Raw genomic sequence first — 16,594 nt, forward strand, 5'->3', positions numbered from 1 at the left:
AAGGTATTTAAAAAAAAATTTTTTTTTAATATTCTCCACTGTCTACCTTGGTCCTATTCTCTTCCACTGATTTATATTCATTCTTTCAACTCTGTTATGAATCATCATATGTTTCCATCTGTTAAAAGACTCTCTTCTATCACCACTACTTGAGACTTACAAGGACTTCTTTGAAAGAAAATCTATTATGTACCTAGATAGACAGGTTGATTACTTCTCTGGTGTCTCACCTGTTGTTTTTTTTATACTTCTACATCATACTTCTTGCGCTTACTTGTTCAATTTTATTTTGCCATTTGTTCTTTATCCTTTGTAGTTTGGCTATATCCCTTCTTATTAGGAAAACACACATTTCAGTCTATATTATTTATTATCTTAGTCTTAAGACAGTACTTTGCCATAATTTTGTGACATATTCGCTTTCATAACACATTCAAAAAATGTTCGTATACAAGATGATTTAAGGGAAAAAATGTTTTTTTATAGCATTAGTTAAGTTAAACAGAGTTAATAAGTTAATATGAAGAGGAAAAGGGGCACCTGGACAGCTCAGTCTATTGAGCATGATTCTTGATTTCAGTTCAGGTCATGATCCCAGGGTTGTGAGATCCAGCCCTGTGTTGGGCCCTGTGTTACTGACCAAGCAAGGAGCCTGCTTGGGATTCTCTCTCTCCTTCTCTATCTGCCCCCTCAACCACACATGTATGTGCGTGTGAGCTCTATCTATCTAAAAAATAAAAATGCTCACTCATTGGCTCTGGCCATTTGGACATTATGAAACTATAAATGACAGCAATGAGTCTATCCTAAGAAAAATATTTTCGGACATTTTCAGTGGGTTCGAGAACCTTTTATCTGTTCAAGGCCCTACTGTTAAAATAACCTCCTTAGTGTAACCACCGTGCTCCATGCCAGAGAATTTTGAGGTTCCTTAAGTAACTATCTATATAGGGGACTAATAATTATCCTAGTATTTATCATCATATCTGTATTACCATGTTTTGTTTTTCACTTTGAGTATAATCAAACAACTTTATCACTTTGACCTAGAACATTTCTTAACAGCATTTTTTAGATACCACTGTTGTCTGTAGTTGTTAGATGTAATTGGTTTGTATTTTATGTGGTTATTTTACATTGTTAAAGATGTATGATTGATCAACAATTCTAGTGTGAATTTGAAATCATTTGTGTTACTTTATAAATATATCTTATATTTGATGTAATTACATATGTTATCCCTTGATGAAAGATTTTACAACTGTGACTTGCGTGGATACAATGCAAGAAGAGGAAGGAGATAAAGGGGATGATGCTTCAGTTCTGACCACTGGAAATGATGACAGGTCTTTTCCTTTCACCAATCCTCGTTGGGCTACTAGAGTCTTTGCTGCCGAATGTGTCTGTAGGATAATTAACCAGTGTGAGAATGCACACAGCGCACATTTTGACATTGCTTTAGCACAAGAAATGAAAAAAAGGGATTCAAGAAGTAAGTGGCATAAAAATGAAAAAACCAGAGTATGTACATAGAAATGTTGTCTGCGTATGTTTTTAATATTAATTTAAAAAATACAACTAGAAAGTAGTTTGTATTCCTTGAAATTATGAAATTTGACTATAATATTTGCATGATCTTTGAAGCTAGCATAATTTTAATGCTTATACACATTTTCAATGATTTAGCTTCTTAAGTTGTTATTCACTTTTGTTTAATGGACTTGTATGTGACAAGTTTATAGAGAATAATCATGTTCTTAGAAAGTAGTACATACATTAGCTAACACTCAAAATTTATTTTCTGAATTCTAACTTACAGTAATTTTGCTTATAGATTATTTTGGTTTCATGATTCTTTTTTACCAGACCAAAGAATTATATAGCAAGATGTTACTATTGCCAGTGTGGGAATATGAGTTAGGTATCTCTGTTTTAATGATTTTTCAAACAAGTGGTTCTTGAGTCTCTCTTTTTATGATGAGTACCATTCTAGATACTGACAGGTATAAAAGTAGTACATAATAGATGCTTATTGATTCCTTTCTTCCCAATTAAAATTGTAATTGACACTTACTAAGATGAGTTGGTCTCTTTGTTGTGATATATAACATTCTTATTAAAATTAGTCCCAGGTATATTTTAAGTAAAGGTAGTTGTACCCTTGAACATTTGATCATTGGAATATTGTTAAGTGATTGTCCTATGGCTCTCCCCAGTAGAATTATTATACCAAAGAATGTATTGTAGGAATGAAAGGAATGCTCGTTTATAATTTGCTACAAATATTTTTTATATTCATATCATTTGTACGTGCACTAAGACATACAGAAATAACATAACCTAATCCATTTAAGTAACCACATAAAACTTTTTCAAAAGGAACATTGAAGTCTTTCAGATTCAACTTGATGTAATTACTGTTATACTGTTTAATTACTGCCTAACTCATCAGCACCCAAAGTTTCCTAAATACTTCTAAAGTGCTTTTATCAGAAAGTCTGAAAAAAGTTTTTATTGAAGGTACTGTTAGCACTCTTTTAAAGGATGCTAATTTTGCCTTTGGTTTTTGAATAGCTGCATAGTTGTTTGCCTTGGGAGTTTTTTGTGTTTGATTATTTGCAGTAGTGCAGCAAATCCAGCTTTAAAGTCTGTATTTAACAAACAGTACAACGAAATAGTAAATCAAATCAGAGGTATTTAAAAGCAAGTCTAAAAAAGTCTGAAATTATAAGGAGGAGAAATGATCATTTAATGTAAATCTTAGTTCCAGCATATGCTTTTTCTTGATAAGACTTTTTTAATCTTGTAGATGACTTTTTGGTGCTACATCTTGCCGACTTAATTCGCATGGCCTTTATGGCTGCCACAGATCACAGTGACCAGCTCCGACTTTCTGGCCTTGAAACCCTATTAGTTGTTATTCGGCGATTTGCAGCTATTCCAGAACCAGAGTTTCCAGGTCATGTGATTCTGGAACAGTATCAAGCCAATGTAAGCACTTTCGGTTAGAGAATTTTATTTTTAAACACTTGGGATAAAAAGTCTGTGAAACTAATTGGCATGTCACTTTTCAATACATAAATGAGTATATATCTCTGCTAATATATCACCAGTATAATCAGTACATAGAAAAATATGTGTGAAGAAGAAATCTTCAAGTAAAAGCAAAATGGTACCTAAAACAGGTTTTTTATAAGGTTAAAGGTTAATAATTAAAACTTTCTTGGTAGTTTGGGGGAATAAAGGACTTTGCTAATTCAACTCTTTACAAAATGTCTGAATATTCTTAAAATAACATTAAATCATTACTAAATATTCCATTTAGCCTACATGCATGTCTTACCTTAAAATCATCATTCCTGAAATAAATGTAACCCTTTTTTTTTTCTCTCTCAGCTTAGAAAAGAATTCAGGCTTCTATTACTAGTTCTATAATCATTTTAACTGATGTTTTACTGGGCATTGAGCAATGTGGGAAGAACCAGAAAGATAACAGAATCATCAAATGTTCCATCACACACATCACATGTAATCCTCCAGTAGCATTCATCCTTTCCTACCTCTAATTATGATTCAGTGGCAGCTTCTGTCAGCTAGCCGTAAAGAGAGACAGGAGCAGTTCACCAGTTAGTTAGCAGTTTCCATCACATCTTCCCAGCAGGAAATGCCCATGTATGCTCTGGAAGAAAGCAAAAGAAAGGGCTTGGAGTTACATAGAAGTATCATATTCGAATGAAATGTTACAATTTAACTCTCATTTCAGTTCTCATATTTTTAGCCATGGTAAAATTGCAAATGAGGAGTGCCTGGCTGGCTCAGTAAGGGACTGTTGATCTCAGGATAGTGAGTTTGAGCTGGCTATAGTACTAGCTTTAAAAAAACAACTGCACATGATAGAAATATAATTGCAGCTCACTTAGGCTGAAAAGGAAAATTGTTTTCAAGAATCTCAGTTGGCTCTGCTTTCCTCTACACTGGCTTTATTCTCGAGTTTGCTCTCTCCAAGTGGTATCAAGATGGCTCTCTTAGCACCATCTTTTTTTTTTTAATTTTTATTTAGGTATCTGAGAGAGAGAGCACAAACAGTGGAGAGGGGCAGAGAGAGAAGGACAAGCAGACTCCCTGCTGAGCAGGGAGCCCAAAGCTGGACTTGATCCCAGGACCCTGAGATCATGACCTGGGCCAAAGGCAGACACTTAATGGACTGAGCCACCCAGGCATCCCCATTCTTAGCACCCAGTCTTAAAAAGAGTCTGTGCTTCTGTCCCAGTACTCCCAGCAAGCGTCTTCAGGAGACCTTTGATTACCCCTGCTTGGGTCTCTGGAGTCAGGCAGTGCTCTCCAGCTCTGTAGCAACAATATGGGCGAAGAGTGAGTGAGAGAAAAGGTTCCCCAAAGGAAAATTGAAGTGTTCTTATCTAAAAGAAGATATACTGGACAGTCAAAAATAATAGGTGTCTGGAATACCTATTATAAACAAATAATTTTAAAATTTTAAAATAATATTAAAAAGAGTTTGTGTTATTTTACTTATTGATGCTTGATATTTCATATCTTATTGCCAGGTAGGAGCTGCACTTAGGCCAGCCTTCACTTCAGAGACGCCACCTGATGTCACTGCCAAAGCATGTCAGGTAAATGGTTAAAAAGACAAAGCTTAAGAAGTAAAACCCTCTCTTATGCAATTCTCCAGTTTGTATTTGATACCAAGGGTTCTACATTACAGTTGTCAAACCATTCATTCTCAGCTGCTCCTTTTCCTTTACTTTTTTAAATTTAGAGAATTTCCCCCTCCTTCTGTGTAACAGCATGGTAATCCAGTGTTGGCTATGTCATAATTTATTTAACCAGTGATGGATTTAAAAAATACTACTTTTCTAGGAATGATTATCAAACACTCAATATCCAGCCCTAAATGACCTGCAGTAATTAAAAGCAGAACTGGCTTGCATTGAATTATTTATAAACATAATGGATTAAACTTAACTTTAGTCCGTTCTTTCAACTTTATTTTATTCACTTGTGTTTAGGATATGTTTCATACCTTGAATATTCAAAGAACTATATTAAATCTCATACTGAGGGGATCTGGGTGGCACAGTTGGTTAAGCATCTAACTCTTGGTTTCGGCTCCAGTTGTAATCTCAGGGTCATGGAATTGAGCCCCTCATTGGCCTCCACACTCAGCATGGAGTCTACTTAAGACTCTCTCCCTCTCCCCCTCCTCCATGTGCCCATGCTCTCTCTTGCGAGTGTGCATGTGCTCTTGCTGTCTGTCAAATAAATAAATAAATGTTGTGCCAAGTCTCTATTATCACTTCATTATTTGTGCTCTTGCCTTAAGCCACTAAAATATTTTGTGAAATGAGACAGGAACTGAATAAATAGATGGAAGAGGAAAAATTAATTTTCTCTAGAAAAAGAGAAATAATTCGACATCCAAGAAAACCAGACAGCCTCTGATAATTAAGTTATTTATCTTTCAGCAGTTATATTAATTAACCAACATCACTGCTTTTAAAATAGTAAGATGAAATAATCAAGATTGAAGATTTAGTTCAAATGTAAATCCAAACATTATGAAAGTGGTACCTTTCATGGCTTCATTTCTCCATATTAATAACATCTGAAACTCTTTGATTTATATACTTATTGGCACTGGTTTCCTTGCTTCAACCTTAGACTTTGTTCCCTTTTGAAATCCTGGCTTTTTCCTGGAGTTATCAGCAGGATCTCTTGGGTTTCCTTATAGCAAGATGATTTCAGTGTCTAGATTCCTAAGATATGGCTGAACTCTGCTGAACTCACAGAGGAGGTATCTATAATTTTTAAATGTAACTTTTGATTTTCTTAAAAACCAGGTTTGCAGTGCCTGGATAGCAAGTGGAGTTGTAAGTGACCTTAATGATTTACGAAGAGTTCATCAGTTGCTTGTTTCATCATTAACAAAAATACAGGCTGGAAAAGAGGCTCTGAGTCACTTATATAATGAAAGTGCTTCTACCATGGAGATCTTAGCTGTGCTGAAAGCCTGGGCAGAGGTTAGTGCTTCTCCATTTATAACTGGAATTTTAGAAGTTGTTAATAAAGACCATAGGCTAAAAACTGAAATTAACTATTTTAAACACAACTAAGTCCATTTTTAAGGTTAACAAAAGGCTTTCAACATGAGATTTCTTTATATGTTAATTAATTTTTTTTAGCCAGGCATTCTAAAACATTCTTCATTGTCTATTATCTGCTACTTTAAGAAGGGGTAGCCATGAGCCAGAGAGACTATAATAACCAATGGAAATCAACTTTTGGAAATGGGGTTTGTTTGTATGTCATATCAATTCTACACACATATGTCAGTGTTTTTTTTTTTTTTAGTGTTCTTTCATACAGTGACTTTTGAATATAAAATAAGTCATTTTCCAAAATTAATTAAATATTGCAGGAAGATGTTTGTCTACTTTTTTAATCAGGAAGAAAGGTACATAATTTTTAAGTTTACTATGAAAATGTTTGAGCTTATATGAAAGTAGATAGAATAATATAATACATTCATACCCACCATTGGAGCTTCAGCAGTTCCCACACTACCAGCCTCAGTGAACTAGCCAGCCTCAGTTCATATTTTATTTTATTTATTTTATTTTATTTTATTTTATTTATTTTATTTTTTTATTTTATTTTATTTATTTTATTTTATTTTAGATTTTATTTATTTATTAGAGACAGAGAGAGAGGCAGAGACACAGTCAGAGAGAGAAGCAGGCTCCATGCAGGGAGCCTGACGGTGGGACTTGATCTCAGGTCTCTAGGATCACGCCCTGGGCTGAAGGCGGTGCTAAACTGCTGAGCCACCCGGGCTGCCCTTATGTATCATTTTAGTGAAGATACGTAGCCTCAGATTGCGACTGAGAGAATTAACCAATATGTAAGAAAGCATTTTCTCCATTAAAGCAAATTAAAACCTCAAAATTAGAGTCTATTTTTGTCATTATTTAAGTTTGACAAACCTTGGTTAGGAAATAGTTCTGCCTAGATTTAGTAAGCTGGAACTTACATGCACTCTAATAGTCAACACTGTATGCTTTTGAACATTTGCTTTTAGTAGAGCAAAAAAATTTTCTAATCTTTGTAACCTATTGTATAAATAATTCTCTACTTATATAGTGTTTTAGTGTCTATAATCTGCTATCTAATGTCTTTGGAGTCAGATTATTTGGAAGTCAGAATTTGGGGAATTTTTGAAAAGTAACACAATGCATATTTCATACATCCCTCCAGGAAATTGAGGCAATATCACAGAATCTGTAATCAAGCACATTAATATATCTGTAGTAAAATGTTTGAATATTCACATTATGTTGAATAGAAATTATAAATAACCTCACATAAATTCAATCTAGTTTGCTACCAGATTGAAATTACTTTTCAGTGTTTTGAATTTTAGAGTTAAAGATAAAGGGATAGTAAATGCTGTATCCTCTGTTCCTCTGTTGAATACTTACATTCTAGGGGATCCCTGGGTGGCGCAGCGGTTTGGCGCCTGCCTTTGGCCCAGGGCGCGATTCTGGAGACCCGGGATCGAATCCCACATCGGGCTCCCGGTGCATGGAGCCTGCTTCTCCCTCTGCCTGTGTCTCTGCCTCTCTCTCTCTCTCTGTGACTATCATAAATAAATAAAAATTAAAAAAAAAATACTTACATTCTGTAGTCCTATAAATAATCCATGTTCAATCTATTTATATAAACTTTTTGTAGTAATTTAGTACTGACTTTGTTTTTTTAACAATTTTTTTTATTAATTTTTATTTCTTTATGATAGTCACAGAGAGAGAGAGAGGCAGAGACACAGGCAGAGGGAGAAGCAGGCTCCATGCACCGGGAGCCTGACGTGGGATTCGATCCCGGGTCCCCAGGATCACGCCCTGGGCCAAAGGCAGGCGCCAAACCGCTGCGCCACCCAGGGATCCCTAGTACTGACTTTGAAATAGAAAATATTTTCTGTATTTCAGCTTATCGCAGTTCAGAAATGGACCCTGAAGCCATATGTTAAGGTGGATTATAGGGCTACAACAAGGTTTAGTGGAAAGAATGTTGTGATCATTTAGTTAGAGCTGTCAAGGATATAAAAGTGCAGAACGGTAGCATATTTGTCAAGTATTTGCTATCCATAATGCATCTCATTGAGGGAATATTTGTGGATCTTTCTACTCCTGTTTGTATATGTGGTTACATGTGTATACCATCTTGGTATCAGAGTGCATTTGAAATCTAGTATGCTCAAAGGTAAGGTCTGTCTCCTGGGCAAGATGAAAATATTACAGCACCTTATAATGGGTACAAGATCTTCCTGTTTACAAATTAACCCTGTCACAGGTCTACATAATTGCTGTAGAAAGACATAAAAGCCACAGACAACCTTTGAAGACTATCCCCTGTTCAGAAGAGAGTGTCAGAAACGGGCCACATTCAACAGATGGACTGCTTGACTTAGTCCACACAGACCTGAGCACACTGAGTAGGCTCTGGCTTGCTGCACTTCAGGATTTTGCTCTCTTAACTTTGCCTTCAGAATTTGCCTCCCAACTTCCTGTTGAAGGTAAGGAGTTTGTAAAATATGTACATAATTCTTAGAGTGACAATCAGTAACTTTTTTCAGAATTTATCCTTTAGTAGCTAATGTTTATCTGAAACATTTTCCCTATAATAACTTCCATTTATAGATAGAATAAACATGTGAGAATTGCTTCAGGATGGTACCCCTGAAGTTGACCTGCTAGGTAATAAGGCATGCACATCTTACCTTATAAGATACTGCCAGATTGCTCTCCAAAGCAGTTATAACCATTTATATGCCCACCAATAGCATGTTTCTGTTTCACTACATCCTCTACCATTATATGTTGTCATGCTTAATAATTTCTGTCCATTAGGTGGATATGAAGTAGTTTTTCACTGTTTTATTTTGTTATTTTGTATATTGAAAACCTTTTTTCATAGGTTTATGTGCTGGGGCGCCTGGGTGGCTCAGAGGTTTAGTGCCTGCCTTTGGCCCAGGGTGTGATCCTGGAGTCCCGGGATCGAGTCCCATGTTAGGCTCCCTGCATGGAGCCTGCTTCTCCCTCTGCCTGTGTCTCTGCCTCTCTCTCTGTGTGTCTCTCATGAATAAATAAAATAAAAAATAATAATAATTTCATAGGTTTATGTGCTAAGTTTATTCTTCCATCAGTCACCTGGTCATAATCTTTGTCCATTTTCTACGTGGTATTTGTCATGATTTTACTGAATTGTTAATCCCTTCTATAATTTCAGTATTATTATTATTTTGTGATTATGTGCCTTCCAAGTCTATAGCTTGTTCTTTTATCTTTCTAAAGTTAGTGTAATCAGTCATTTATGGTTTGTGGTTTTTTATAATACCTGATAAGTGGGTTTTTTTTTAAGATCATAAAGACCTAGAAGCATTACAATTTTATACTTTACAATTTGGGCTTTAGTGCAACTAGATTTTGTGTGTGTGAATGGAATAGGCATCTAATTTTGTAGTCCAGTTATTAATCTGCATTTTTTGGATTAGATATTTGGTAGCCACTTTTACTCTTCCTGTTATTCCAAAATTCCCTTTTTTTTCCTCTTGGATATGAATTTCAGGTCGACCTGACAACTTCTATTAAAAATTTAACTGGAATTATACACAGAAATATAGAGTGAAAAAAAAAAGAAGAAAGATAGAGTGTTCATTGTACTTTTTCAGTAGCATCAAAATGGAAATAAATTGATTCATTGGTACAGTATGTCAGCTACTAGTGAATGATAGACATAAAGCAATATAAGTAAATCTCAAAAACATAAAATTCGATGAAAAACACAAGTTCAAAAAGGTTACCATATGATGCCTTTTAAAAAGTTAAAATAATAGCACATGTTATTTATGAATATAAACATCTATCGTAAACATCTATTATGAATACAAGCATCTATTGTGGCAGTGACTCACTGACTTGAGGAAGGTGATTACAGGAGGGATAGAATTAATGGTATAACAAAGTTTTAGGGTTTTGTTTTTTTTAAATAAATAAATGATTTAAGAAGGCAAAATGTTTGTGTTTCTTTTGTTGTTTGTTTTTTAGAAGGGCAAAATGTTAATGTTAATCTTTTAAATAGGTAAATGGATATCAGCACATTTGTTTCAAACACACGTCACATGTAAATTCCATAAAGGAACTTTTGGGATGATGGGAATGTTCTGTTATCGTGTAATAGAGAAGAGAGAAAACGTAGTGGGAACTAATCTCTTTTCTTCCTCCTGAAACTGCTGCTGCTTTTTTGTAGGTGGTGCTTTCTACACAGCAGAGACTAGTGAAAATGCAAAATTACATTATTACAACTCCTGGGCGCTTATCCTGCATGCTACAGCATTGTGGCTTACCAGCACAGGTTTTGTTGTTGCTGATCCGGATGAAGAAGCAGCTCATCTTTCAAGACCTGTAACACCAACATCCATGTGTCAGGGTTCATCATCTGGAGCTACAGTTAAGTCCCCTGAAGATGTCTGCACTGATAGATTCCATCTTATTTTAGGTCAGTAAAAGAGCTAACAAGCTTCCAGCCCTATAGAATCTTTCTTGAATTGTGCCTCACTGCCTATCAGCTCTTGGTGGTTATTATTTCATCTTTGTTAGGTGTTAGTGATAACCTTGATATAATTGAGTATAATTGAGTAATTTACAGAATTGAAGATTTCATTAAGTCTGGAATCCCATTACAAGCTGGCTTTAGCATCATGTTGAATGAATTATAGGAATTGTAAGACAATCCTAGTTTTTTCCACACAATTTTTAAAGGTTTGTGTGGTGTCTATAAATTTTTTAAATTTCTCTCTATATTAAAAAATACAAATATACTGAGTATATTGGTATACTGAGTCCACCTGTAAACCCCATCCCACCTCCTGCCTCCTACCTGCATTTTCAAGGATTGCAAGGTTCAAGAAAATATATTCAAGGTACAAAATTGCAAGCAAATATTTAAAGTCAAAGAGATGAAATTTTTAGATTATGAAGTTTAACCCATTCTTTGGCTTTCCCGAAATTTCATTTTTAAAGTGAAATATATTAAAAAATAAATAAATAAATAAAGTCAAATATCTAAGAGTGAATTTCTAGAATAAATGAAAGAAATGTTTTTCATATTTTACCTAGTTCTTAGAAAACAACCCATTTAGATCACTACCTATAAAGAAATTATCGATTAAATGAAATATAAGGGTTATAGAGGTAAAAGATTAAATTAAATAAGCTTTGTGGTTCACAGAACTTCTGTTATTATTTGTCAGACCAGACATGACCACATTTCCTATGTCATTGAGTATATTAAAATTTTGTTTCCATTTGCCTTGAGACAGGAGCTTTTCAAAAACAAACTTCTAGGGCAGCCCTGGTGGCTCAGTGGTTGAGCGCCGCCTATAGCCCAGGGCCTGATCCTGGAGACCCCAGATCGAATCCCATGTCGGGCTCCCTGCATGAAGCCTGCTTCTCCCTCTGCCTGTGTCTCTGCCTCTCTCTCTCTCCTCTCTGTGTATTCTCATGAATAAATAAATAAACTATTTAAAAAAATAAAAAATAAAAAAATAAACTTCTAGAGTGAAGGATGGCAGTTACTATGAGCGTAAGCTATGCAGTTTTACTACCTCAGTTTAAATTCTTCATGTTGGGATCCCTGGGTGGCGCGGCGGTTTGGCGCCTGCCTTTGGCCCAGGGCGTGATCCTGGGGACCCGGGATCGAATCCCACATCGGGCTCCTGGTGCATGGAGCCTGCTTCTCCCTCTGCCTGTATCTCTGCCTCTCTCTCTCTCTCTCTGACTATCATAAATAAATAAAAATAAAAAAAATTCTTCATGTACCCCATTGTAATTGACATTGAACAAATTAAGTAACTTAAGCTCTATGTGCTCATCTCCCTGTCAAAAAGTGTTAATAATACCATGGAGCATGTGACTCTTGATCTCAATTCAGGGTTTTAAGTTCAAGCCCCACTTTGGGTATAAAGATTACTTAAAAATAAAAATCTTAAAAAAAAAAGTGCCTGCTTCCTCAGGTATTGTGAGAATGAAATGAAATGAAATGGTATATGTAAAGATTGCAGTGCTTGATCCATGATATTCACTCAATAAATTCAAGAAATTTTAGGGACGCCTGGGTGGCTCAATGGTTGAGCATCTGCCTTTAGCTTAGAGCGTGACCTCGGGACCCTAGGATCCAGTCCCACTTTGGGCTTCCCATGGGGAGCCTGCTTTTCCCTCTGCCTGTGTTTGTGCCTCTCTCTCCGTGTCTCTCACAAATAAATAAATACAATCTTTTAAAAAAAATTCAAGAAATTTTAGTAAGAACAAAGTTATGAAACTCTACATGTTGGGGCACCTGCCTGGCTCAGTTGATAGAGTATGTGACTGTTAATCTCAGGGTCATTAGTTCAAGCCCCACATTGGGCATGGGGCCTATTTTAACCACTCTGGAAAACTGTGTGGAGGTTCCTCAAAGAGTTAAAAATAGAGCTACCTACCACCCAGCAATTGCACTCCTGGGGATTTACCCCAAAGATACAGATGCAGTGAAACACCAGGACACCTGCACCTCAATGTTTATTACAGCAATACCCACAATAGCCAAACTGTGGAAGGAGCCTCGGTATCCATCGAAAGATGAATGGATAAAGAAGATGCAGTCCAGGGGATCCCTGGGTGGCTCAGCAGTTTAGCGCCTGCCGTTGACCCAGGTTGCGATTCTGGAGTCCTGGGATCGAGTCCCACGTCAGGCTCCCGGCATGGCGCCTGCTTCTCCCTCTGCCTGTGTCTCTGCCTCTCTCTCTCTATGTCTATCATGAATAAATAAATAAAATCTTAAAAAAAAAAAGAAGATGCAGTCCATATATATAATGGCATATTACTCAGCCATTAGAAGGACAAATACCCACCATTTTCTTCAACATGGATGGAACTGGAGAGGATTATGCTGGGTGAAATAAGTCCCATCAGAGAAGGACAAACATTATATGGTTTCACTTCTATGGAGATTATAATATAGTGAAAGGATTATCGGGGGAAGGAGGGAAAACGAATGGGAAAAATTAGAGAGGGAGACAAACCATGAGAATCCTAACTCTGGGAAACGAACAAAGGGTTGGGGAAAGGGAGGTGGGCAGGGGCATGGGGTGACTGGGTGATGGGCACTGAGGGGGGCACCTGTCAGGATAAGTACTGGGTGTTATACTATAGGTTGGAAAATTGAATTTCAGTATACATAAAACGTCAAAGATTCAGGTTACCAAAAAACAAAACAACAACAACTACAAAACATTTCTTTTAGGGACGCCTGGACAGCTCAGTAATTGAACGTCTGCCTTTGGCTCATGATCCTCCTGGGATCGAGTCCCTTATCAGGCTCCCCACTGGGAGCCTGCTTTTCCTCTACCTGTGTCTCTGCTTCTCCCTCTGTGTCTCTCATGAATAAAGATCTTTAAAAAAATTTTTTTTTATTTATTCATGACAGACACAGAGAGAGAGGCAGAGACAGGCAGAGGGAAAAGCAGGATCCATCCTGTGAGCCTGATGTGGGACTCGATCCCAGGTCTCCAGGATCATACCCTGCGCTGAAGGCAGCGCTAAACCGCTGGGCCACCAGGGCCGACACCCCCTTTTTTTTTTTTAATAAAAAACTACACATTAAGCTATCTAGTGTAATTTTATTATAATTTTTGCATCTTTGAACTATTTCATAGCAGTACACTGTAGTGCACAAGCCTGATTGAGATTACTCTTCATGTACAAGTTGATAAAACAACTAAAAAACTTGCTTTATTGCTTAATCTTTTTTTTTTTAAGATCTTTATTTATTCATGAAAGACACACAGAGAGAGAGAGAGAGGCAGAGACACAGGCAGAGGGAGAAGCAGGCTCCATGTAGGGAGCCCGATGTGGGTCTTTATCCTGGGACTCCAGGATCCACCCTGGGCCAAAGGCAGGCACTCAACCGCTGAGCCACCCAGGGTGTTTAGTCTTAATTGTTTAGTCTTAAATTCATTGTGTTTTATTTTACCTTTGTGCTAAGCTTAATTGTATATCTTATCTAAATATAAAATGAATTCCTTAACTTGATAAATAATCTCAAAGAAGCTTCTCTTTTTCTGTTTCTACAGGAATAAGTGTGGAGTTTCTGTGTTCCTTACGCTCAGATGCAACCATGGAAAGCATTACTGCTTGTTTACATGCCTTACAGGCCCTTCTAGATGTTCCTTGGCCCAGATCTAAAATTGGCAGTGATCAGGTGATTTCTTGGTTTTTGTTATTAGGCTTCTGTAGTTTTCAAGGAACAGGAATAAAAACATGTTCAGTTACTACAGCAAACAGAACACGAACACAGAGAAGTAAAAAAAGAAAACTAAACTGCTGCAAGACTAGATCTCTCAGAGCTAGAGTGGTGTCAGCAACTATGCTGATCTAGGAGCAGGCATGCCTCTGACCACTCAGTACAGCCATTCTGTAGTTGAACTTTCAGCAATGAGAGGAAGGGGCTGTAATGCAGTGGCTGGTATAGTAGCCACTAGTTACATATAGCCTTCCTTCTTTGTATTTTGCGGCTTCAGTGTATTCTGTTCTTTGTATACTATAATCTGTATCTTATATTCCATTTTCCCAAGAGAGAATCTACTTGGTTCACAGTTATTATGTCTATTACAGAGCATCCCTGTTGGCTGAGTTCTGCTTCCTGGTTTTTAAAGAAACTACTGGCTAGTCTATAGGTGGAATCAGACACTAATATCTGACCTAGTTGTGACCATGATAATAGGATCACTATGAAAGTATGGCACTTTCTTTAACTTATTTCCTAAGAGCAACTATGATTTTCTATGTAGACTGTAATTTAACCTATTAACACTGGTTTTTATTAGGTTTAAATTACTAAACAGCATCCTCCCCAACTTGAATTTGCTTTAGAATAAATTCTAAACTTTTTATTCTTCTTTTTAAAGAGTTTATTTATTTGAGAGAGTGACAAAGTGTGCATGAGTGGGGTGAGGAGTAGAGGGAGAGGGAGCAGCAGACTCCCTGTTGAACAGGGAGCCTAACATGGGCTCCATCCCAGGACCCCAGGATCATGACCTGAGCTGAAGGCAAACACACTTAACTGAGTCACTCAGGTGTCCCAGTGTTGTTGTTGTTGTTGTTGTTGTTTTCTTTAGAGAGATATCCATTCTATGCTTATTAACTTACCACTTTTAATGTCATCCTTCGCTGTCATTTTTTGTTATTGCTAGAAACCTCAATACAGATCTGGAAATCTAGATGGCAGTGGTTACCACATTCCTTTAGCCAGATTTCTCATCTTGCTTTGGAAGTTTCCCTTTCCATTTTCCCATTTTAGGAAAATTGTCTTTTATCATAGTGCCATCTTCTGCAAGATTGGACAAAAACCAGTCTGGGGTCAATTTGAAGTGGAAAAAGTGTTGCCTAACTTTGTTGTACCTACACTTTTATTTTTTGTGAGCAATTTGTTATATTCCCATTTTGAATTTTTTCATGGCATTTAATATTAATATTTTAAAAAAGAAGGTATGTGATTTCCAATACAGTTTCCCCTAAATGTTTTCTATGATAGGATTTGGGCATCGAGTTGTTGAATGTACTACATCGAGTAATTTTGACCCGAGAATCACCCTCTATTCAATTGGCTTCACTTGAAGTGGTAAGACAGATTATCTGTGCAGCTCAAGAACATGTCAAGGAAAAAAGACGAAGTGCAGAAGGTGAATGTTAACCCATAATGCAAAATTAATGTTAACCCATAATGCAAAATTAATCATATTATTATAATCAAATTAATTAGCATTTAAAAAAATTATTCATATATGTCTATGTTGTTCTGATAATGTTTTGTGTGTAGCACAAATGAAACGTCTCTAGGTATGGCTTTAAGTCCTTTCATCCACCTCTACATGTTAGCTTGGATTTATTTTATCAGTAGTGAAGCTATTCCTTGGAAAAATGAGAATTCTAACAGAATCTTAGAAGGGGAGGGAAAAAAAATCCCTTATACTGGTTGAGTACTTAATTTAGCTATGAATGTTTACTAAGAACTACTGATATTGACATGTAAGAACTACTGACAGTTTTTTTTATTTAAGTAATCTCTATACCCAGTTTTGGGGCTTGAACTTAAAACCAGAGATCAAGAATTTTATTCTCCACTGATGGAGCCAGCCAAGTACCGCATAACTAGTGACAGTCATTTAATGACTTATGTTTTGCAAAGTGATTAAATTGCTTGTTTATAAGTCTAATTTGGTACTGAGTTTTTTTAATATTACATTTGACTACATATAACAGAAAACTCAATCTAATAGTGGATTTTAAAACACAAGGACTAAAAAAAAAAAAAAAATAAAAAAATAAAACACAAGGACTGTGATCTAAAAAAAGCCCCAGAGGCAGGCAGTCCTGAGCTAGTGTGGCAGTTTATTAAAAAAAAAAAAAAAAAAATCAGGGACCTCAGTTCTTATCTTTCTGCCTGCCATTATCACTATTTAAAATTACAAGGTAGGCCC

The 16,594-nt window shown here is 36.3% G+C and overlaps 1 protein-coding gene across 4 annotated transcripts in view; it reads left to right on the top strand.

Annotated features, from left to right (window-relative positions):
• Window positions 1-16,594, top strand: part of HEATR5A (HEAT repeat containing 5A) — a 109,787-nt gene that overhangs the window by 72,888 nt on the left and 20,305 nt on the right. For all 4 annotated transcript variants that reach the window (XM_055309209.1, XM_055309211.1, XM_055309212.1 and 1 more), the window contains exons 24-31: window positions 1,253-1,492; window positions 2,810-2,991; window positions 4,566-4,634; window positions 5,862-6,041; window positions 8,371-8,593; window positions 10,327-10,575; window positions 14,189-14,316; window positions 15,649-15,796. In XM_055309209.1, the coding sequence (XP_055165184.1) occupies window positions 1,253-1,492; window positions 2,810-2,991; window positions 4,566-4,634; window positions 5,862-6,041; window positions 8,371-8,593; window positions 10,327-10,575; window positions 14,189-14,316; window positions 15,649-15,796 (1,419 nt within the window). The remainder of the gene's footprint in view (window positions 1-1,252; window positions 1,493-2,809; window positions 2,992-4,565; window positions 4,635-5,861; window positions 6,042-8,370; window positions 8,594-10,326; window positions 10,576-14,188; window positions 14,317-15,648; window positions 15,797-16,594) is intronic.

This window comes from Nyctereutes procyonoides, unplaced genomic scaffold (genome assembly GCF_905146905.1).
Source record: "Nyctereutes procyonoides isolate TBG_1078 unplaced genomic scaffold, NYPRO_anot_genome, whole genome shotgun sequence".
Taxonomy (NCBI): Eukaryota; Metazoa; Chordata; class Mammalia; order Carnivora; family Canidae; genus Nyctereutes; species Nyctereutes procyonoides.